We start from the raw sequence: 24,477 nt of genomic DNA, 5'->3' as shown, positions 1-24,477 counted from the left end.
TGTAGACACGGATATTTACAGTTATATGTGGTACAAGAAAGTGACACATTTGCACAGGTTTGTTTATTTTTTCCTGTGTTTACAGTGCTTAAATTGTAATTTTAAACCATTCAGAAAACACAATTTCATACCAATTTTACATACTTTACATCACAGTTCAACAACGTTAACACAATTGTATCTACTAAATCAAATGAACAAAATGGCCATGAACATTTACACTATTCTTCTGTAAACATTTTTTTATAAACAATGGTAAATGGAATTAACACAGACCACCATACGAAAGAGGAATGAGCTTTTCCTTAAATAAATCACTCTGTTTATAAATACTTCAATTCTCTCAATATACATTTACAGACATAATTGATTAAAAGCAGATTAAAGAGAAAATGTCTAGAGATGGACCACTGTGTGTTAAATTCACCTAACATAAGAAGCAAGCATAAGATTAGTAGAATGTTAAAAGTATTACTGTACTTCAACCTCACTTCTGTTTGTTTACACCAACACTGAGAAGATTGTCATGTTAGGGAACTTTTACTTGAATTCCAGCAAATTACAATCGATCTTGTAGTACACATATGGGTAGTACTCCTGCTGACTGAGGTTTAAGCCTGGAATATCCATAGTTGCCTGCAAATAAAGTTTTGAAACAGTTATACTCTTACAATTCAAACTCCTATTCAGAAGTAGATGAAACATTTGTATGTTTTAAAAGAAAATAGGCCAAGCTTAAATTTTCACATTCAAGTGACTGTTTAAGCACAAAGTTAGAACTTTGATAAATAACAGTATTTTTCAAAATTAAATACAAATGCTTTTTCAAAATCTAAGCAGTTTTGTATCAATAATCCACATATGTTGCTATAGTAAACACCCTGCTGCTGAATGGAAGGAAAAGTACTGCAATTACATTTTACTACTACTAAACAGACAGCATATGAAAAGAATGTTACAGGGTGCTGAATGATCCAAGAAGTTACATTAAGTCCAGCATCTTTAATTCTCACCTTAACTGGCCCACATCCCCTTTCCCCAGAAAGTCCTGAAAATACTTTGGGAAAACATTACATTAAATATAAAATTAAAGATTATTTTTATTCTTTCTAAATTCAGCTAAACTCATTGTGAGGCCTATCTTTAGTTAATTGTTAACTATGAAAAGCATTGCTTTTCAATACAAATTAGTAGAATAAGCCTCACACGAAACCAATTTTAAACATGAAAACGAGACCTCTACAGATGGAAAGGATGACTCCATCTTGACATCAATTCAGCCTCCTTCAGCAGAGAAGGACAACTATGTTAATTTAAAAACAAAGGCAGGGATGCAACCAAAAAAAAAAGTTGCTTCAGTATTAAGGCCATTGTTACTGTAGACTGTGGACAAATTATGTATTCCTTCTGGGCTCAAAAGATATGAAGCATGTTCAAGTTCCTTAAGCCTAGTTTCAGATCAAAGTTGACTTTGTTTGAATTCTTTGAGGATATGTCTGCAGCCTATAAGATATCTTTCTATCAGTAGTAGGAAGGAATGCAGTAAGAAGAAATTACTTGAGACTTTATATCAGACAGCTTGTAAGATGCATTGGTTGCAACTTTAAATACCATCTGCTTTGCAAAAATGTAAAATAGAAGTGGCATTTTTATAAAGAGACATAATTTTTTGTACTGTGAGAAAATGAGAATATAGAGCGGTACAGCTTTTTAATAAAGCCAATAGACTTTTTGGTTAAGCAGAGTAAACCTAACATTGAAGGGAAGTAGCAGTTACAAAAATACTTACATCAATGATAGCTGCTGCACTGCTGTCAAGGTGTTTGTATAAGTCATACAAAACTTCCCGCAGTTTCTTCATTGTTTTCTTATTAGGCTGAAGCAGCATTGCCTGGAAGTTAACTGGCAAACCATACCTGAGGAAGTCAAGCAGAAAACTAAGAAAATGCTGAAAAAAGCCTTCTTTTATCTTTCAAAGCAGAATTATTTTATTTTATTTTGAGGAAGAACCCTATTGCTGAAGAGGAAATTCTGCTCATTTTAATTTTCGCAAGCCCATTCTGTTTCTACAATTCATAAGGTATTAGTAAAGCAGAACTTCCTTCTTCAAGTTAAAGACAACAAAACAGAAGTCTAAATGCTTTTAAAATATTTTTAAAACCTTGACTACTTAGCACACTTCTCAAAGTTACCTGAAGTTTCAGACAAAGTTTTGAACATTCCCATTAATTTACTTGCAAGACTTTGCTTATGCCACTAGGTGGAGAATCTAGTCTCTACTTAATTCTGCTTTCTAGGTGTGTGGAAATACTTGCCAATATTCAAATCAAGTACAGCTTATTTCCTTACTCAAGTTTGTCTTCAAAATAAGCTCATAGCAGCTATGAAACAGATTAGAATGCAATTTAATGTGATTTTTAAAAATTCTTCTCCTCTGGTTGTCTCCTTTATGATAACTTACCAAAAAGGCTAAAAAAATACTTTCCGTTTTCTGACTAGGGCAGAAACCCTTTCAACTCAAAAAATCCAGGTCCTTCCTTCTGAGGAACAACTACAGCTGTTCTTAAGTCAACTTAGTAACTATACTTTTGGACAGGTATGAAGAGAAAAGCAGAGAAATGTTATAGTTAGAATATTGCAGTTTCATACTGAAAGTTTAGATTACAAAATTCTTAGGAAGGCATGTTTTAAAGAAAAAGCATACATTTCAAGATGTCAAGTTATATTACTCAAAGACTGAATACTTTTTATTCTGAACTATTCACATTTCCCACTTAAACAGAAGATATAGTAAGCTCTTTTTACAAGCAGCTCATAAAGCAAGGTAAGAATCAGCAAAAATGCCTTGCTGCAACTTACAGAGTACCTGTAATTCCTAAAGCACTGGTGGAAAGACTGCTCAAGGGGCAAGATACACAATTATCTACCTCAGCTTGTGCAAAGTATTTGACACTGTCCCACACAACATCCTTGTCTCTAAATTGGAGAGACATGGATTTGACAGACGGACCACTTGGTGGATAAGGAATTGGCTGGATGGTCACACTCTAGTTGTGGTCAACAGCTCGATGTCCAAGTGGCGTTCCTCAGGGGTTGGTATAGGGACTGGCGCTGTTTAACATCTTTGCTGGCGACATGGACAGTGGGATCGAGTGCACCCTCAGCAAGTTTGCCAATGACACCAAGCTGTGTGGTGCGGTCGACACACTGGAGGGAAGGGATGTGCCATCTAGAGGGACCTGGACAGGCTCGAGAGGTGGGTCCCTGTGAACATCAGGAAGTTCAACAAGGCCAAGTGCAAGGTCCTGCACAGGGGTCAGGGCAATCCCAAACACAAATAGAGGCTGGACAATGAGTGGATTGAGAGCAGCCCTAGGAAGAAGGACTTGAGGGTATTGGTGGATGGAAAACAGACTATAAGCCAGCACTCACAGCCCAGAAAGCCAACCATATCCTGGGCTGCATCAAGAGAAGTGTGGCCAGCAGGTCGAGGGAGGTGGTTCTCCCCCTCTACTCTGCTCTCACGAGACCTGCAGTACTGCGTCCAGCTCTGGGGGGCCCAACGTAAGAAGGACATGGACCTGCTCGAGCGAGTCCAGAGGCCACAAAAATGATCAGAGGTCTGGAGCACCTCCCTTACGAGGACAGGCTGAGAGAGTTGGGGTTGTTCAGCCTGGGGAAGAGAAGGCTCTGGGGAGACCTTATAGCAGCCTTCCAGTACTTAAAGGGGGCCTACAGGAAAGATGGGGAGGGACTCTTTATCAGGGAGTGTAGTGATAGAACAAGAGATAATGGTTTTAAACCGAAACAGGGTTGATTTAGATTAGATATAAAGGAAGAAATTCTTTACGATGAGGGGGGTGAGACACTGGGACAGGTTGCCCAGAGAAGCTGTGGCTGCCCCCTCCCTGGAAATGTTCAAGGCCAGTTTGGACGGGGCTTTGAGCAACCTGGTCTAGTGGAAGGTGTCCCTGCCCATGGCAGGGGGGATGGAACTAGATGACCTTTAAGGTCCCTTCCAACCCAAACCTTTCTATGATTCAAATATTCCACAACTGGCAACAAGAGCTACTGACATCAGCTATTCTTACTGCTCTACTTGTTTCCTTCTTCCCAGATGAGTGGCATTGACACACCTCAGTTTGGTAAACCCAAGCTAGATGTAAATTCTTACAAAGTCTAGGAAGAAAAGCACTATTCAGGTCTGCCTCATTACCTTAAAACAGATTCAACAAAAACTCGTAGCGCTTTCACATGAATCCATGCAATGAAAGCTTCACTGAAATTAACTTTCAGCCACCGAACTAGAGGCCCCTGTGAAAGGGAAGAGAAAAAAAAATTATGCTATTCAAACTTCAGAAAAAGATTCAGCCCGTCAGCATGTTTGAGCAGATACTCAGTATCTGTACCATGATAATAAAGACAACTTAAAGACAGAGTTCACTACAGACATAATGGCTCAAGGGTGTTTTGATACTAGGTAAAGAGAAATCTAATGAGACTTCCATTGTCTCTTCAGTACACCATCTCAGCTGCTGTGGGTTAACTATAATAAGGACCATTGTAGTAATATGTGATTATTTCATTCAAACACTCGTCCATTTTCAAACTTCATATATTATCAGCTGCACTATCAGCACATGGTTCAATGCAGTGAGGAGCATCTGGGCTACAGGAAACTCAATTATCCCTGAGTAGACTGGGTGGCAAGTTGACTACATCATGTCATTCTTGCAATGCTTTCTCAGAATCACAAGTTCATTAAATTGTTATGTAGCAATAAGAAGTCTTAGATGTCTCATGTTTCTATAATGACTAGTTTATACAGACTTACAAACTGTTTCTTCTTGTCAGTTGACAGTCTATTCATTTCTTCTTTATCCGCTTTCATCTCTTCTTCATTATACTGGAAGTCACGGACCATAAATCTGCATTTGGAAGTGAATACAAGCAAAAGTGACTATCTAGAGATCCTTCAAAGGATGAGAGACAGAACATACAGAGAATAAGTCTTACTTATATTCTCTGGCTTTATGCTTGAAGTCATCCACTGCCTTCCTGAACAAGGTGACGTTACAAAGGTAACTATCTTGATCCTCAAAGAGTACACTGCACAGGAAAAAAAAAGTCTCAGAAAAATAAGTCTCGGAGTTTCAAGTCACCACACCTTCATGAAGGATGGCAGTTTCCATTTCACATTCAGAGACTTCATCACTCGGACACACTTCATACATGTCTGGATATTTGTTCAAGTTAAGATAATTTTACAGAAAAAGAAATGCATGTTAGAAAAATGCATCTTAGAAATGCGTGTTTTGAAGAAAAAGGAAATGGATTTAAAACAGAAAAGGACACAAATTAAAAAGACATAAGTTGGTAAGAAAAAGTGTTTCTTAAGCCATAAAGATGACCCTTAGATTTACTGTTTTATAGTTCAAGACAATACTGCTTATTTTGAGACTTCACCTTAGGGGAAGAAAAAAAATCTTGAAGAGATTTGTCATACTGTCTTTAATACAAGCATTATCCGATAGTTTAATAAGCGACCTCTCAAGCTATCCCTAGATCATGGTTTCCCAATAATTAAATAAGAATCATTAGCAGATGTCCCACTAGGCTTAAGTTGATCCAACTCAAATGTCAAGTTAGCTAGAGCAAGTTCAAATTTTATAACTGGCATAGAGTTGGCAGTATCAGATCTGTCTGATCAAAACCTCACTGTCAGTTAAAATTAACAACACAGCGATGCTTTGAGCTATATAAGTTGACTTTAGCAATCTTGTAACCACATTGAAAATAAAGTGGCTTAACAGCATTATCAAATCCTGGCCTCAGTCTTACCCATCACAGATACCAAGCACCAGCTTGGTACTGAGGACCTTTGTTAGCCCAGAAGAGACAAGTTACTTTTTTTTGTGCACAACAAAACCATCTACACTTTCATTCTTCATTCTTTAGCAGCTTTCAAAGAGTATTGTAATTTGTTTCAAGTCCTCTGAATACAGGCATAAAGCTTACATTCTAGCAGCTAGTATTTGTTGCTAAACCTTACCATGCACTAGCTTGAAGCTGAATGTGCCTGATCTGAACTAGATTAACTTTTCAATTCTTTTACTCTTTCTATATAAGTTAGTTTGATAACTTCATTAACCCTAGAATTACAAATCCTTTGAATTTTTCCTCAACTGCAACATAATCAAGCTTGATCAGGTAAATCTATAAAGCTAGACATTTTGGCAAGTTTTTGACCAATCTTTAAAATTCAAAGTCACTACAGATAAACACTTACAAAATATAGCCATTCAAATATGAGACTTAGCATTTAACAACTTACTTGCTGGAACGTGGTACAACCATCTCTGCTAGTGTTTCATACTGCTTAACCCAGTCATTATAATTTAACCTAGGGAATACACAGGTTATGGTTAGACTTTTAGTACTGTAGTAAGAAACCTCAGACTAATGGATAAAGTTTTTACTAAAAAAATGTTAAAAACATTTAATCATCACATCTTCCAACCCAGGTGTAGGTTGTCAGAAATACAGAAGACATCAGGCACAGTCCTCCTCATGCTGTTTTTAAGATTATTGCTAAATAAATTATAATGGTAGCAAAAGTAACATACTTTATCTTCAGTCTTCCTGTAAGTTTACAAATGTAAAATTTTCTAAATCAAAGAACTATGAAATTAAATTAGTCATCTTTACTTAAAGATCTCAGGGGACTAAATGGACTTAACTGTCAAGGTTTATCAGAAACTCCTTATGTAACTCTGCTCTTACGAGTTACTAATAGAAATACTTCTTGCACAATTACAAATGTGTTCCCCAGAGTCCTGCACTTGCCTGAAGGACCACTGAGAATTTTGGAAGCCCTGCCTTTCTGTAGTTGATGGTGAAGAGGTTCCACTGTTCAACACCAAAACCAAGTCAAAAGTAAAAGAAAAATAACAGTTGAGATGTACTAACCACCTATTTTCTGCTAAAGCCACTGCAAAACTCTTTTGCCTTCACCAGAGTTTTCACATGTGACAGAGACTACTGCTTCATGTGATAATCAGCCTACTGGCTATCTTTACAGGTTAGAAGCTCTCTCTGTTCCCAAATCCAGAAAGACGGTCTAATGTCATTTTGTCATTTCACAGGAGTCATAACGACATCTGTATCACCACTTTCCTTGGCCAGGGGAAAAGGTGGGTTTTGTTGTTGTTTAAACATTTAAGGCAGGAACAACCTGTTCCCCGCAAACCTTTGACATGACATAAGCAGTGTTCCATTGGTTGAGACTTAGATAAGTAAAAAAACAGCATTCTGACAATCTGAAAAAGACTGCAGAACAAAGAACTAAAGAGTTCACTTTGCTCAATAAGTGGTGAAAGCCAGAATAGTCCTAACCAGGATAATTCAATCATTAAGACTTCTAATATAAGACAAGTCATGTTTTTACTGAGTACTTATTTTCATAAGGATACCTTCTTCAACATGACTAGCCATGGCTAATATTAGAGACATAAGTCTAATCTCCAGTTTATTTAAGAAATTCATGAGCACTCAGCATTCCTTATAATGAGTTCTCATGAACAACGAAATACAGGTACACAGGCTCATCTGCCTCTACTAAGCATCCAAAAGGCTGTGTTAGTTCATTCAGGAAAACCTCCAACTCACATGTCCTTTCCTACAGTATTATAGGGTTGTGGGATCAATTATTTGATTTAAATTTCTTATTTTATTCTGCTTTTAGGACAAACAAACTTACTTTGGTACAATCACTAATAACGTGACCAAATATTCTGAATCAAGTACAAAGTCCTCTTTCTTTACGATATCAGCAAGACTTCTGGTTAGCAAGCTTCCCCTGCAGAGAAATAAAAACAGACAGAATAAATACATGTTTAAGAATTTAATTCATCTGGACAACAGTTTCCAGTGCCTGATAGCATAGCATTCTCAAAAATAAATTTTACTTAAACATTCACTATTAGCAGAGCAAACAAAATGTTCTTATGTGCATTTTATATCTTACTGTCTGAAGTCACTGAAAGTTTTTTATCAATAGCTCCACTGCTGTGTGTCATTTCCATATTCCAAATACCTCATGCACTTAAGAAACCAAGTTCTCTTTTTAAAAAGTGATTCAAAAACACAAGAACCATTAAAACCATTAATTGTGAAGCCTAGTATATGGAGCCTCAGAGTTATAACTAACCTAGTATGACCTGCATACAGAACCTCAAGAAAAATTTAAAGCAGCATATTGCCCCATATTCACAAAAGACTAAGAACATACACAGATTTAATGGGGTTTAGCTGACAAATTGCCATGACTTATGATGGAACTCAAGGCTCATTCATAAAATAGCTGTCATTCGTATGACCCATGGTTCTGAATCAGCCAGCAGGCTTGTACCATTAACTGTAATAGTAGGGTTGGGTCAAATTAATCAACCATATTTGCACAGAATAACCACTGTACCTCAACTGTATTTCAAATAATCATCACATGTACAAGACAAGACAGCATGAAGTCCTTGTTTAATTTATTATTTGCATGTATGCAACAGTTGTGTCTCTGCTCCTTAATTTTGAGGGAAGAAAGCCAGTAATATTAATATGCTTAAAGCATAAATTGGAGTGCAAGGAAAGATGTCCTTGTTTAGACAGACACTTAAGTAGCACTGTTACACACCACTTTAACAGCAAGCTTCTCTCAAAAGCTCCAGCAATTTATACTACTTGTACATGGTTTTGTGCATTTCATAATTGGTTATCAATCAAGTGAGCTACTACCAGCAAGTCAGCTGCTAATAAATGTTCTTTTATAACAGCGGTTATTCAAGATTGATAAACACCTCAAAAATACATTAAGCTGAGAGCCTGTACCTCTTTGCACACTACTAAGTTTTCATAGTTAGGTAACTTTCCTGTGCTACATTAGCAACAATGTGACTTACGCATTCTTTCTTTCCAAATTCTGAAGGTTCCCTTTCAGATTATTGTATGCTGAGGCTCTTGCTTTCAGATCATTGTCAATCTGGTTTACTCCCTTAAAGATATAAAGAAAAGGAACAGTGTCTAAAGAACTAGAATAGTTTAAGTGATTTCTCAATTTCAAAGCTTAAATCTGTCAAGAACTTAATGAAAAATAGCAAGTTAAAAATGTTTATTTCTCTAGTGCTTGACAAACTTCACTCGACTCAGAAAACTCCAAGTTAAAATTCCTTTAAAGGAAAATCAGCCAATAATAAAAGTTACACATCTTCTGGTATCAACTGGACATGCTGCTACATCCAGCTGATCAATTACTCTACCACCTTGAGGCTACCACCTTCCACATCTCAGCTGACAGGAGAGATCATCTGAAGTTTACCTTTCTACTGTGATACAAGTACACTTGTGAACACAGCTGTTATCTCACTTCTCATTATAGTTTCCCCTCATTAGAGTTTCAGTGACAAGAATGATGGCACAATTTTACAAGTAGCAAATCAAGAATTCAATTCAGGAACTCAAAGCCTTAATGCTTTACATTATCTACAACTTAAGAAGAGACTCTGTTGCACTGTATTTGCCTACTGCAATTTGCACCTCTCCTTGAGACAAACACCCTTGGTCACTTAAAGACAGAATATCAACTAAATGCACCATCTGCCTGATTCTAAATGGCTGTTACTATTTTCAGTTCTAAATATTGTCACAATTATTTTATACCTTTTTTTCCTCCCAAACAGAGCTATTTCCCATTCTGTATGTTTGCAAAGGAATATACAATAAATTGTATCACCATCTCTCTTCACAAAGACATCTTTTATGCTGCTGTTTTACATTGGCAGTGGCTTACAACTATAAAGAAAGATCTGTTTTATAGAGAATTTCTTCATTTAGTAAAAACATATGTATTCTGAAATGTCTGAAGTTGCACAGGGTAAGTTCCAGGGTAGACAGATAAGTTGGATTCAAGTCTGAAATACTGGTTATCTCAGACAATAAATGTATCTGTCAAATCAAGCAAAGGCAGCATTCTACATTTAATGTCACTGGCAGCCTTCAATCATCTTTCAAACTTTCATAACAAAGTTCCAACCATTTTACTGTTTAGACTGACTCTCACATTCAGCTTCCCATTGCTGCTCAAGCAAGCCATCTTTCTCAAATCCACACTCCAAGATTAATTAGAATGAGTACCAGAAATGCTTCATGCCCAGCTAGGTAACTTGGCAGCAAGGGGAATAACACAAAACAAATTAAGCAATTAGTTGGTCTTAAACATCCAATCATATTCCTATCAGCATGTACGCTATATAAAGATTTTAAAATCAATATATTTTGTAACCGTTGGGCAACTGAAAGAACATGGTATAGTATTGGTCTGGCATTGAATGCTGCCTACTCCCTCCTTCACTGCTTCCTCGCTATGGTATGTAGGCACAAACATATAAAATTTCCCAGGGACAAGTATCTGAACACAGTCAAGGGACTCTCCCTTTATTTGGACTTAGACTGTTGGCAGAACATTTTGTTTGCATACAACACTTCAGCTTAGGGATCCAGATACTCTTTTATTTCCACAAAATAAATCCCTCTTAAAAGCAAAGTTACTTAGTTATATAGTGACCTTGTTTATGGTAACACATAAATTCACTTGTCTGTAGCAGGAAGGTCATTAAAAGCTTGAAACTGCCAGAATGGTCACTTGGTAACATGTTAACAGCTTGCACCTTTACAGATACAGCAATGCTTTAAACAAAATATTCTGAAAATAAGACAATTTACTTTTTAAACAGATGAGTAAAGTTATTTAAATTCTTAAACTGATAGCAAAGCATGTGGAACATTGCAGTGGGCATCACAAAGTGCACATCTTCATGAAAACTTTTTTATACTACAAGAAATGGCACTAACACTTTTTTTTTTATACAGCATTAGGGGAAAAAGCAATCAGAAACTAGTTAGTACCTTTGTGCATTTGGACTTTTTCCCAGACTGACAACCTTCCCTTTCACCTTTTCCAAGGATCAAAACTTTCAACAACAGTCTAACTATGCATTGTTCAGAGACAAAAAGCAAAAACCGTTGATACCAAACACTGCCTTTACAAAACAGTTCCATTCATAATTTCTTAATTGTCAATATTCTAATTGCTCTCATTTGTAAAGTCAGTAGCCTTTTAAAAGATGACTGCTTAGAAGTCTGTTACTGCTGCACTTACTGTAAGAATCAGCTTTGCTTCCTATTAAAATGTTAAGAGAATGCAGAACCACAAACCTCAATGTCACAGCAGAGCTCTTGAAAATATATTTGTGTAAAATTGACAAATAAAGCAACAATACAAACTTCCATTTGGTAGTAGAATTAGTGAATGACTCATAAATGTCATTGCAAAATGAGGCAGACTCATGATATTGCTAAAGAAAGCATCAAACTAACATAGTGGGCCCATTTCTACACATGGCACAACCCAGATATTTAAAGCACTTACATAGTTGTTAGCAATACAGAAGTGTCTTCTTGTAACTATACAACTGAGCTGTTGTACTTCAGTAGACACCTGGGTTGCTGAAAATGTTGAACTCTGGCCCTAAGGCTATTGAGGTTGTCTCCTTGCATGACAGTCTTACAATCATAATTTTAAATACAAAGAATGACTAGATTAAGTGACAGCTCTCACAAGCACAGATACCGTCTTTGAAGTCTTCATTATTGACACCGGGGTTCATAATACTTCTCAAAGTTAAAAGCTGAAAATCTTGACTGATAGTTTCAGTAGATTTCCTTTTACTTTAAATGTTTCCAACACCGCTACAATTTTTCCTCAACTGACAAACTCCCCACTGCAGTTGCCATTACTCTTATTTTGGCAGACATCAGAATCGGCTGCTACAGTGAGTGAGGAAAATATAAAACCATACAGGAAAAGTAGTATTTCATGATTTCACAAGCTTTTCAAGTTATTTTAACATCAACATGTCAAGAGGCTTTACAGATTAATTAATATAGCTCTATCAATTTTCCTGTATCTTCATGTTTATCACATGCCAAAATGAAGATTTTGACTACATCGGGACTCTTTGCCTTGGGACAAAATTGCTTCAATTCCTGTGACATTATTTCCCAGGTATCACTTCTAAAAGAACATAAGGCAATTTCAGTCATCTTCCTTCTCTTCTCCACTTTACAGACACACATCTGTGGCTCACAATTGAAAACATCTTTCAAACAACTTTAAATTAGATTTATGACACAGGTGTCCCTGAAGCTGTTCCTATAGAAGACAGGTACAGGTAAACATGCAGAGAAATGGAAACCCGCAACAGGATGATTCAGGCTGAACTCCAGCAGACCTGTTTCTCTGCTCTTAGTATCCAGTCTAGTAACTCAATGAGGTCCCTAAATTAGATGAAGAATTCAAGCCAGTTATTTGAAGTTCAGGTTCTGGAGCACAACTTTGCTGCAAGCAGATAATTTATTTAGCAAACTCCTGGACACAGGATAACATGCACTGAATCCTTGATAATACTTCAATGAAGGGCATATCCCTCCATGTTCTTTGTTGCTTTTTCAGCAAACTTAATTGGTATAAAACCAAGTTTTATACTATGGCAACAGTAAGTTCCAAAAATGAGACAAAACATGGTTGAAGACTTTTTTCCCCTTTTTAATTCAGGATTGTTCACTCCTAATCTAAGGCCAAACCAAAGGAAAGGAACTTTTTCAAGAACCACTTCCCTGATAAGACTTGTAGAAACCACTTCACCCTGTCTTATGTTCTCTCTATCCCTCTTTCCCCACCAAGTTCCTCTTCTCCCAACCTAAACTTCATGCCTATACCTGGTGAGTAGCATTTGTAAACAGCTGAATGCTTCATTCTGATACCTTCTTCTGAAGAAGCAAAGGCTTATATACTTAAGTAGTGTCAGATACTAAGATTATTATTTTGTATCTGTGGGATATTTTTGATGTGTAAATCTTAAGAGTCATATGACAGTCAGTCTTCCTCCAGCAAAACTCCACATTGCAGATGTTTTCCAGGGATAGTTACTGAATGTAATTTGTGGAGTAGATTGAAGATGCAGTGATAGCCCCAAAGAAAATACCAAACTGAAAGTGTTAGTTGCATTCTCAGACAGCTATGTACCATATATTAAGATTTTGTAATCTCTACAAAAATTTTAAATTAAGTTTCAGAAAGAAACTAGCATCTAGAAAATCTGCAGTATTAGCAAAGCACGAGTCTGCCAGCATTTACCCCCATACCCACATATACATCACCAAGGACTATCTCTATAGGTACCCAGAGCAGCTGCTTCTTTTTTCTCATGTGTTTTATTGACACAGATAATTCCAAGAGCCAGTTTGCAGATTACAGAAAGCAGAAAACAAAACTGAAAAAGCTGTGAAGATACTAAAGCAAGGGTAGCTTACAGAGAACTTTTTCACTGAATACAGTGAGTCACTGCTGAGGACCCCTATCTGTGCTCACAGCAAGTACAAACCAAAGGAAATCCCCAAAAGCGCAAAAAACTTTACCAAGGTAAAGACAGGGGGAAAACCCATGACAATATTCAAATGAGCTTTCCTTATATCTAACATTGAAGGCTTGTTTTTCCCCTCACAACTGAGTGCTATAGCTTTCACAAAGTAAGTTCATTCCCTGGTTCACTGCTAAAAGCCCACAAAGTTTGAGAACATCAGACAAATGGCATGCCAGTACAGCAAAATTTAAACCTAAGTGCCATTATTTGCTAGCTATTTATTTGTTGACTTGTGATCTTAGGAAACAAAAATCAGGAAAGACAACATGATGGTCTTCAGGGAGCACTCCCAAATCCTATCCCCATCCTAATACACTGCATTGGTTACTCAAACATAGACACTGCTACCAGGTTCACAACTATTGTTATCAAAGTTACATGAGGCTAACAAAAATAGACAAATAGCTTTGAGTACCAAGTTTTGTGCAGAAATATCACAAGTTCAAATAGGAAAGTTTTTTAAAACAAATTACCTTACCTTTGCAATAATTTCTGAAATATTCTTCAAGGATTGTTTGATTGGGTATTTGGCCATATCCCACTGGAACCTTGTTATATAGGTGACCAAGTCAACTAAAATATTAAAGAACAACTTTGTTAAGAGAGACAATAAAAAGACTGATGTATTATATTCCATGTAGGATTGCTGTAACAGAAGAGTACTGTAACAGACTGTTGGTGTACCTTCACATGTGTGGACCCTGTTGCTTAAGAAATTTCAAAGTAACAATCAAGTTTTAAGTTATTTATGATGTCTGCCTTAAGATATTGGTTTCCTCACCTCTGCAGACCATAAATGAGATTTATTACTAAGTTAATGATGGCTGGAGAAGTACAGAGAAGACCAACTATATTTTGTTTTGTGTGAAAACTGGATGGGAGAAGGGAGGGTTACAAACGAAAAAAAAGAAGGCAAAGATTATGTGGCTCACCTGAAGCAACAGCTTTGTAAAGCTATCTGTGAGAGAGACTAGTCCAAGCCCCTATCTAAGAATAACTGTGTTAATTAGGACTGCTGCACTTGTTAATCCACTCGCAGCAGCCTCTCTTGCATCAATATAAGCTGTGTTAAGTTTCATGAAATGGCTTTGAAAATAAAATATGGATTTAGAGACCAGTGTAACTCTTTACTATAATAAAATGGACAAATATTTCCATGAGACAACCAGTCTTATAAAGACATTCTATCACAATTTGTGAACTGAGTATTCCAGCATAGCTTACATAAAATCATACCTATTCAGATGACAGACTAATACAAAAAATGTTTACAGTGATCAGTAACAGTAATTTTTATGTTCCACCAGAGACCAGTGATGACAAAATACAGCCCTAAAGGATCAAAAGGCTTCTGTAAGTATTTAACATGTAGATCTAATTTCTTGCCATTCCGGATCCTATAATTTGTTTCAGGGCAAGTGACTCATGGAAAAGAGTACTTCCATGCCTAAACTAGGCTTTCAGAATGTCATATAGAGAAGCAACATGCAGTATGTTTCAGGATCACTGCCTTCCCTCCTACACTTTCAGGGTGTGTATATCATGGTTAACACTTTACCTCCATTAGCCAGAAGATTTTCCTGAACTTTATCTTTACTGTCTTCTAGAACATCAGCCATATACTGGGCCACTTTCTTTACAACACTGAAAAATGAAAGATAAAGATATGAAAAAAGAATGAAAAAAGCTGCCATTTTGAGAAATACCATTTATGAAACTGATCCGAAATTGCCTGAGATTGGATCAGAGAAGAAAGAGTTGATTGCTTTACATACAAGCTTTCCAAGAGCATAAACTGGACTCAGAAGGAGATCAACTTGTCAAATACATGCCAGAACTTTGTATAAATCCTTCTCTAATGTTGCTCCTCATCAGTTGTCAAAAAGGTGAGGCTACTTCCCTCGCCTCCAGGTAACAGGGGTTGACTTCAGGTGTAATCTCACTATACGCCAATCTTTTTTTGAAGCCTGTGGTACTTTCAAAATCTTAATGCCTCTCTAAAAATAGATAGCGAGGTAGAATACATCAATAATCCAAATTAAACACAAGACAACCGTGACAACGAAACACTACAGATAACAGAACAGCTGTGGAGAAACCCCAGCCCTAAGCCCTCATGAGATATGACACTCAAGACCTGCCTTCCCCACAAAAAAAAGCTATGTTTAATATTACTCACATGTGCCATCCAAATAGTTTCCTTTTCCATTTAAAAACAACTACTTAACACTTCTCTCCTTGAAGCAGAAGATGGCTCCACAAGTTCCGATTATATGAAATTTTGCTACATTTTCTCAAAATCACTTTCAAAGGACCATCAGTTTCTTCAAAATTAATAGGTTCTGCATTTTAATATTAATGCTGTTTAATCATCTCTGTGGATTAGGAAACCATGTAGTTACCTTCTCAAAGTCTGTAAATATTACTCTAACTTGCTAAAAAAAGTTTTTCTCCATTTCACCATTACTTCCTGCAGCTGTCAGGCTCAATCCTTAACAGTTCTCTAGGACCCAGCAGCACACAGCACTACCACAGGGAGAACCACCCTTTGCCAATGCATAATGTCCCACTATTCTGCAAGAAGTTCAGGCTTTGTTTTTTTAAAGTGCGGATACTAGGAAAAAGAGCAGCTTCGCTTTCTGAAATCTTAGCTTGCTGACTGCCAGCAGATGATCACTATGAAACAAAAAAAGCTGGAAGTAACCTGTGTATTATTAGGATTCAAACCATCACATCATTATTCCAATATTTTGCATGCTAGTAAAGATAGTTACCCCTCCACAAACGAATCCAGTTTAGCCAGCTCATCTGACAAACCAACCAAAACATCCAGTGTGCCAACCTAGAAGGAAAGATCAAAATGCTTCAGCAATTGCATATAAACATAGAAAGATAAATAACAATAAAAACTAAATCTCCTGATCAGGTAGCTTTGCAGAACTACATAAAATACTGTAAGATTTCAGACTTGTTGATTTAACAGTCACATTTGCTCAGCAACTTGAAAGTTCATTTGCTCAAGATACCCCTAAAGTATCACTGTTTCAGATCTAACTCACTCTGGTTCAGTTTCAGTCCTGTATTCCAGCCACCCAGAACATGTTAAAACAACTTTTACGTTATGAATTGGCTGCATTTCCCACAAGTCACTTGCTTCAGCATTTGATTTACTACTTTAGATCAAATCTGAAATTTCTGTAATCAGGTATCTCAGTGCTGGAGGCAACCAGAACATGGAAAACTTTGAAGACACAAGAGTACTGAAGCAGTCAGACCAGAAGTCTGGACTTTCTGCATCTGGAGTGATGGAATATCTAGCTTGTCTACAAGCTTTCACTCTTTCTTCCCTTCTCCTCCGGAAAACACTTTCTTCCCTAATTTCATGTAATAATCTAGAGCAATACACACACCCTTCTGGGGCCAGGGATGACACCATTTTATACTCTGTATAATTTAAACATGAAAATTGCAGCACAGTAAAATATCCTGTTCAGCTCTTGCGTAAACAAGTCTCAAATGGGTCTAAGACATCAAAAAGCATAAAACCAGTACAACTATGCTCAAGTTAAACAGCCAAAGTGTGATTATTTTTAAATAGGTCATATAATAGCAGTGTTTCTTTGGTTCTCTCAGTCCTTACATATTTGTTCATTCTGTTCAATTAAAGTAGGAGATACCTCCAAAATGAAAACTCTTATCTTTAATATTTCACCAAGAAATATAAACTAGTAGCTAAAATATTATTAGGCATAAGTGAATCTTCCATCTAGTCAAGATGCTATTATTATTTTTAGTCTAGCATCTTTGTCCCACGTATTTGACCACTCAACTTTACATGATTCCTGTTCTCATTAGCCTTAAAGCAGAAAGGAGCACAATTACTTAAGTAACATCACAACCAAATCGCTCTCCATGCCACACCTTCTTCTGACTTAGATGCAAAATAAGGAAGCTAATGTTCTGGCTAGTCACTTACAAGCCACAGGATATGCAATAAGGCTGCTGTTCAATGGAGACTAAATCACTGTTTTGATGAGTTTTAATTAAAGGATCTCATGATCTCACTCCTTAAACAGTTTTATCGGGTCCAAGAACCCAGACTGTTTCCCATTGTATAAAAAGTATACTCGGCTTTTGCCCCTCTTAGGAAGTAGAGTAGAAACAAGAACAATCATTTATAAGCCTAATGGGCCACATCAGTTTTCAGTGATAATTTTTCTAAATGTTGTAAGCACCCTACAGTTTGAAAGGCATCCTGACTCACGTCCAGGGATCTCCTAGGAAGAGACTGACATTCATTATAGTCCCTCTTCTTACCTTTACTACTATACTCTTGAAATAACTCAGGACAATCTAAATGTGAATATAAGTTATGGCAGTTGGAAGATCCTCTTAAAAGACACACTGAACCACTTTGTGTCCTGGGCCCGTTCCTTAGCAGACAGAAGCAAGGCATCACGCCACCTGAACTTGATCCATTCTGTAGACCGAGACTGGTGGCATTTTTCTCTCTTCATTATGACATGCTTTAATGAGCTTTCACTCAGCGAAACTGAGCTCAAAATTCTTCTTGTTCAAGAAACATTCATGTGTCAGGATAGACCTTTTCCTAATGAATACACTGGCTCATAACTTTTCCACACCCTGACAATTGTATTAAACCAAGACAAACTGCTTTCAGATTTTGTTTCAGTTCACTTCTCACAGTAACAGTTCAAACAGTTTTCTTCCAATTTTCTACAACACATGTTGGCAGGTCACACTGGAATGTTCAGATAGAGACAACCACTACTCCAACTGAAGAACATTACTTCTAGACAGAGAAAAAGCAGCAGCTATTTGATCAACCCCTGTATTTTAAATTGAGCCTTTTCACAGCATCTCAGCCAGAAAAGGAGCAACAGACAATTCACAAGTTAAAAAAAAAACCAACAAAACAATGGCAAGCAAACAAAAAACCAAGAAAATTAAAGGAAACTGTATCATCTGAATACTCAGATCACAAGTCTCCATTTTTATTCTAATTTTCTTCTCCAGCTAGCAGTACGAAGTCAAGACTACTATCCCTGGAAAAACTGCTGTATTATTTGAAAGAATGCAGCTTGCTGAACCTTTAAGAGTGAAGAATTTTTAACTTAGAATTTCAGACTAAAAGATAACTGTTGTCTAAATTATGTTTTAGAGCCACACATAATCATCAAAAGAAGTCAGCTGTTCTCTCTAAAAAGTCTGCAAGTATTCCCCATCTACAGCTTTAGTCTAAAGAAACAAAGATAATGCAAACTAAAGATATTTCTTAGGACATGACATGGGACTTACATACCTTCAAGTCTGGAATATTGAACTTAGAATTAGTAGAAAGATTGTTATTTTTTGTAGTTGCTGCATGTAGTTTCTCCCATGTCTGTTGACAGGTTTTTTCCCCAGGAGCAGAAATCAGCCAGAATTCAGTCATTTTTGAGTCTTTATCTTGACACTTTCTGCTTCTGAAGATAGAGGCAAGATGCTACTAGAAGGGAAGTGAGGGGGAGGAAGAAAATACCTGCCATTAGTTCAGTATTCAATGCTTTGCCTGAAGAAAAATATCTCATTCCATGTTACTAAAGTGCAGTTCCAGTCACTGAGAGTTTACCAAGAGTATCATCATATGGCTCCAAATTTAATTTTTCTTATTTTCCAAATCACATCTGCACCGTTGGAAAATCTTTTTAAACTGCTCATCCTGCAAGTTAAAGTGGGCTGAGTTTGCAACATTAGCATCTTTCAACTGCAATTCCACAAAAGATAATAAGCAACCTAACTGAAAATAAATCAAACAGGACCCAAATTGTATTTTCACAGCTGTATGTATTTTTCAGCATCTGTACAACAAACAACTTTTTTTGAACATGTAAGAGAAAATAAATCCCAAATTTTAACTCTGACATTATAGCTTTTCCAATAACTTTTTAGATTAGGACAGTGTTTTAAAGTGAGTAAATGCCTAAGAAAATGTGATAAACTTTAGTTTATTCTTTCAAGTAAAGAAGGTTCTCCTGGCAGCTAAAACTTTCAACAAAAAGCAGGACACTTCCTAGTCTTGGTATCTCTGTTGTCACTGCAGACCTTCAATACCGTCACACATACTGGCATTAGTCAAAAGAGTATTTGCACTAAATACAAATTATATTCAGCTACTTTGCAAACAAGCTCAAAAAGTTAAGAGTATATATGTTCTTCTATCACTAGGAAACAGAACAAGCTGATTGAGAATTACTGGATTTTTTTAATAAAGGGGTGAAGAACAAAATCAAAGCATACACTGACAGAATCTAAATGTCAAATTTTGATATTTGCAATGTCTTCTGTAGCAGCTTTGAGAGAGACTAACCTACATTTCAAAATGAGCATAGACCACAGCACTCAGTATTTTTTTCTGAGAATCAAATATTGTATCTGTAAGAATTAATACACAGTAGCAAACTTTGCCCAAAACAACACACACAGATCCTTCATCTATGTAATTATTTTAGAGCCAACAAGTTATTGAGGGTGTTGAAGTTAAAGATGAGCTATAGAAAGGCCTGTTAGCTGATTCTTTTGTTCAGCTACTCAGGAAGCTTACAGCTGAAGAAAGTTTACCAACCATTAAATTAATATGAAGCACACCTTGTCACTGGCATAACAGCCATCCTCCTTCAGTTACGGGGCCTTGTTTATAACATGAGATGACAACATCCAGTTATTGAGGCTCTTGATACTGCACACTCCATGATGTCTGACACTGCATAACCAGCTAGTAGCACAGCAGTGCTATAATCCTAAATACAGACAATGCCAAGGCGGGTACAGATATTTGAGAGATCAGAATATTTACAAGACCAGACACATGTCCCACTCCCCACAAGCTTGTCCGGCCTGACCCAGCCCAGTTCTGTGTGCTGGGGCCACGCACCTGCACAGCTGGTTCTATTCAACAGCAGAAAGTCAAGGACCTGGAAGTTATCTGTGCTCTCCTCACTGGCATTATGCTCTCTTCTCCCCTAGCAAGTTGCCAAAGCAGGCTGGAAGGAGAAAGGATAAGGAGTTCTTTGCTTCGGGAAATAGTATGGGTGAGAAAAGGGGTCCTATCTCTGAGAAGGACAGGTAGAAAGACTGGGTCTACTTCCTCCCTCATGCTGTGGCCTTGACTGTTGGGGGAAAGTCTGAGAGCAGAATCAGAGAAGGGGGTGAAACCCATGCCAACAGCCCCTCAGGCACCACTGACCCCTCATGCTCCAAAGCAGATACTGTAACAATCCTTGGTCATACCATACTGATGATTTTGATATTGGGAGAGATCATGAAAAATTAAAGCAACATCAGTCATCACCATGTTACAGGGCTTCTTTGTTTAGGGAAGCACCAACTGAATTATCTCACATAACAGGCCTCCATGGGAGGTCTACTAATTATCAATGATTTGGAACAAAATTTCCTCTTATTCAGACTACTTTGATGCATTATCTTCCTTAACACATGCCAAACTCGTCAAATGCACTGCACATGATGTTTTCCTACACTTCACTGAACTCCGGCCCTATAAAAGACACAGACAAGTTTACAGTAAACTTCACCCACACAGGGAGACACCACTAGAGCTGACACACACACACTCAAAGTGTTTAAGCTTTAAATTGTTTTTTGTTTGGATTTGACTAGACTAGGACCAGAAAAGGCTTTGGAACAAATGTTGGATAAATAAACTAGTTTAGGTGGTGGCAGCAGCAGCATGCAAATATCCAAGTAAAAGACAGAAGAGCCTTAAGGTAGAAATCCAGACTCCTACTCAGTAAGATGGATGGAACATTGCATTCTCATGTTTTCCAATAAAACACAAATAGCCCCTAAAGAATATGTATAGTTTCCAGAGATTATATCATCTAAGGAAACAGTTACATGTTTACAATGACACAGTCTCATTCCCTGCATTACAGATTGGGAAAACCAGTTCACCTTTAAAAAATCTAAACATCTTTTCCCAGGGAAAAAGAAAATCTTTAATAGACCCATTGCAAAGAATAATTGTTTTCAGTAAGTTTTACAATCTTTTAAAGTTAGTTTTCAAAGACCAGCTGTACAGACTTCATATGATGACAAGTCTACCATAAACAAGCCTGAACTTACAAACACCTGACAGACTTGCAACAAATCTTTTTGCCTGCTTAAAACCCAATGAACTAGAGCACTTCCTGATTCCTTAATATCAGAGGCGAAAATGGATTGTTCAACTGAATAACCAGGGTCCTTTTCTACTGCTCAAAGCAAAGAGGCACAGGTGGAACAGTTGTAGCTCCAGGAATCATTAAGCTAGTGGACTTCTCTCCCTTTCCTCCCTCACCATTTCTGTGTGGTTGGTTTTCCTGAAGCTCTGTTCCATTTCTGATAGCCATGGGAAGTAAAACGATTCCCCATTTCAGGTACCTACTCAATGGAGGTATTGTCAAATACATACAAGGAAAAAAAGCTTGGTAGAAGAGTTTTAAATGTTTGTATGCTTGTGTGAGGGGGGATGGAGTTTGAAATCAGAACTATGGGGAATAACAAACAAGAAGTGAAGAAAGGAGAAGTGCTACAGAATAGTAAGAAAAACAGAAACAAATGCTAGTCAGCCAAAAAATACATACTGACCCACTGTAGAATGAAAGCCATGAAATTTAAAGATAACGACCACAGAATAAAGCAGGAAATACCAAGTGTTCAAATAAAACCTAGAATAAACAATAAGAATGGACAAGTGAACTGTTGTTCACACCATGTCCCTCTATGACCAGCACTTTTCTGTAACGTACTGTTGAGTAGAATTTGTCACAACATAGTTTCACCTAATCACCGTTAGCTATTTTTGCTGTTTCAGTTGGTTTTGATGTACACTTTTAAGAGAAGAAATATTTATAAATGGATATCCGCATACATAAATGGAATTGTCTACAACACATAAATCTATCCATTTAAAAACATTCAATACTATATAGCACAAGTATAGTTAATCAAGCTAACGCTTTCAAGGTGGTGTTTTTTTTTTCCTAAACATTGTCCATTTGGTACTCTACCATACTACGATACTGAGTGGAAACTATGGTCTGATGAATCTGGGTAAAGCCAGCTGTTAAGGAGTGAAACTTTTGAGATGCCATTGTAAGCATCTTCTGGCCAACTTCAGCAAAAGGTGTTTGATATACAACTGAAAAAAACAAGAAGTCAGGAAAATGAGAAACAAATTCTATATAAGAATCTCTCTATACATCATGCTAAACCAAAGTTCAGGACTTCCAGGAACAGGTTCTGGAATTCCAACTTTATATACAGCACTGAGCTAGCTACCTTGATACTTACAATTTCACAGGTCACGACATTATTATTTTAGTACTGAACAACCAAACAATCTGTATCTCCAAAAAAAAATATTTAACCTTGCAAGACCAGCAGTGCTTTGACCGATCTTCATGATCTTCAGTCCTAATGAAGAAAGCAAGTTCTTATTTATAAGGGCTTAATATTAGAAATCCATCAGAACACACTTTTCTCATGTCAGATTCAAGAACTGGGCAGCATCCCATAGTCTCCCTTGACACTTTCTCATAAGCATATCCGCAACATAAGTTTGAAGTGTAATAGTCTTCCACGTGCTGTTACAAACAGATTAAAGTAACATAAACACATTGCCAAGATGTTCTGCTAGTCAAATAAGGTCAACTCATCCATAAAATGCTTGAAATATTTCATCCCTTGAAGCTCTCCTCTGGAGTACTTATTTTTGAACCTTGACTACTCTAACGCCCAAAATAAGTCCAATATATTATTTAAAATGTATTTTTGCATTATAACCCATAATTTATACTGCTTCATTTCTATATTATTAGAAAAAATGGATTTCCAAAGAAAAATCTTCCATTCAGTGTACTATACTATAATCTAAGCAATAAAACCACTAAACAGCTGTTTCAGTGTTGTACCTGGAAAAACATATAATGATGCCAAAACCAAATCTCAGCTAAGACACTCTGCACTGAATTTTTCAAAAACAACAGGGCTATGGGGAGGGAACAATTGTTTTTTCTTTCCTGTTTAGCTCAACGGGAAAGGTCAATTTACCAATGTGACTTAGAAGTCTCCCAATATCCAGCACTAAGTCCCCAAGAGGTTATTTCTTCAAGCTCACTCTCAGAAATCACTTCTGACTCTTGGCGTTTGGCCTCCACATTTTATAAACTGAAGTGGCCACAATGAGGAAGCCAGAGTTACACCCAGGAAGATTTCACAACGGAGAGCTCATATGCCTTGTGCAGAGGCAATCCGGGGCTGGCAGACGGGGCGGGGGGGGAGCTGGCTTTACCCTCCCCACAGCCGCTGATCTGGATCGCAGGGATTAGATGACAGTGCCCATAACCCGGGCAGGCAGCAGCTGCCCCGGCAGCCACCGACAACGCTCCCAGCACCGCGCTTTCACTTCACCCTCCACCAGATAAAAACCCCACCGCAGCTACCTCACTCCCGGCGCGGGAGGCCGGCAGAGCGGCGGCAGGGCAGCCCCGACGCCCGGTCGTCCCCGGAGCGGCGCCGAGGCCTGCCAAAGCCCCTGAGAGACGCAGCGGCGGGCGGGCCCCCGCGGTACCGCCAGGCCCGGCCGACGCTGCCCTTCGCGCCAGGCCCAGCGCGGCCCGTCGCCGCGGGAGGCCGGAGCGCTGCGCTAGCCGCTCGGGGCGCGGCGCGGCCCAGGCCCTCGCCCTCCGCCCCCGCCTCTCCGCAGCCCGGGCCCGGGTCCCGCCGGCGGCGGCTCCCAACAGCCTTTACCCGTCACTGCTCCATCCCCCGCCGGCAGCCGCAGCCGCGCGCCACCCGCACACCCGCCAGCAGGTCACGTGAGGCGCCCGGTCAGCTGACGCCGCCGCAGCGTCTGTCACGAGACGGCGGAGCGGCGGGGCGG

The 24,477-nt window shown here is 38.0% G+C and overlaps 1 protein-coding gene across 3 annotated transcripts; it reads right to left on the bottom strand.

Annotated features, from left to right (window-relative positions):
- Window positions 1-41: 41 nt before the first annotated feature.
- On the bottom strand, window positions 42-24,477 carry ATP6V1C1 (ATPase H+ transporting V1 subunit C1). 3 transcript variants are annotated; one of them, XM_074885991.1, is made up of 13 exons: window positions 24,345-24,477; window positions 18,856-19,041; window positions 16,307-16,374; window positions 15,091-15,176; window positions 14,011-14,105; window positions 8,955-9,046; window positions 7,760-7,858; window positions 6,335-6,403; window positions 5,017-5,109; window positions 4,835-4,928; window positions 4,217-4,314; window positions 1,790-1,916; window positions 42-636 (listed from the first exon to the last, which is right to left on the bottom strand). In XM_074885991.1, exons 2-13 carry the CDS (start codon window positions 18,985-18,987, stop codon window positions 541-543), a joined length of 1,149 nt encoding a protein of 382 aa, XP_074742092.1. In that variant the 5' UTR covers window positions 18,988-19,041; window positions 24,345-24,477; the 3' UTR covers window positions 42-540. The 3 variants fall into 3 exon arrangements, with proteins under 3 accessions (XP_074742092.1, XP_074742100.1, XP_074742111.1); XM_074885999.1 differs by having other exon boundaries at window positions 18,856-19,038; window positions 24,345-24,455; XM_074886010.1 differs by lacking the exon at window positions 24,345-24,477 and adding an exon at window positions 20,467-20,575 and having other exon boundaries at window positions 18,856-19,038.

The sequence above is a fragment of the Strix uralensis genome, chromosome 1 (assembly GCF_047716275.1).
Source record: "Strix uralensis isolate ZFMK-TIS-50842 chromosome 1, bStrUra1, whole genome shotgun sequence".
Classification (NCBI taxonomy): Eukaryota; Metazoa; Chordata; class Aves; order Strigiformes; family Strigidae; genus Strix; species Strix uralensis.
The sequence above is the reverse complement of the archived record's forward strand: the minus strand, read 5'-3'. Positions and strand labels throughout refer to the sequence as shown.

Coding starts and splice junctions, on each gene's coding strand:
- ATP6V1C1 (XM_074885991.1), bottom strand. CDS start 18,987: ATGACTGAATTCTGGCTGATTTCTGCTCCTGGGGAAAAAACCTGTCAA. Junction 9,047..14,010: donor TTTCAGAAATTATTGCAAAG/GTAAGGTAATTT, acceptor TATATCTTTAAG/GGAGTAAACCAGATTGACAA. Junction 4,929..5,016: donor CATAAAGCCAGAGAATATAA/GTAAGACTTATT, acceptor TTCCAAATGCAG/ATTTATGGTCCGTGACTTCC.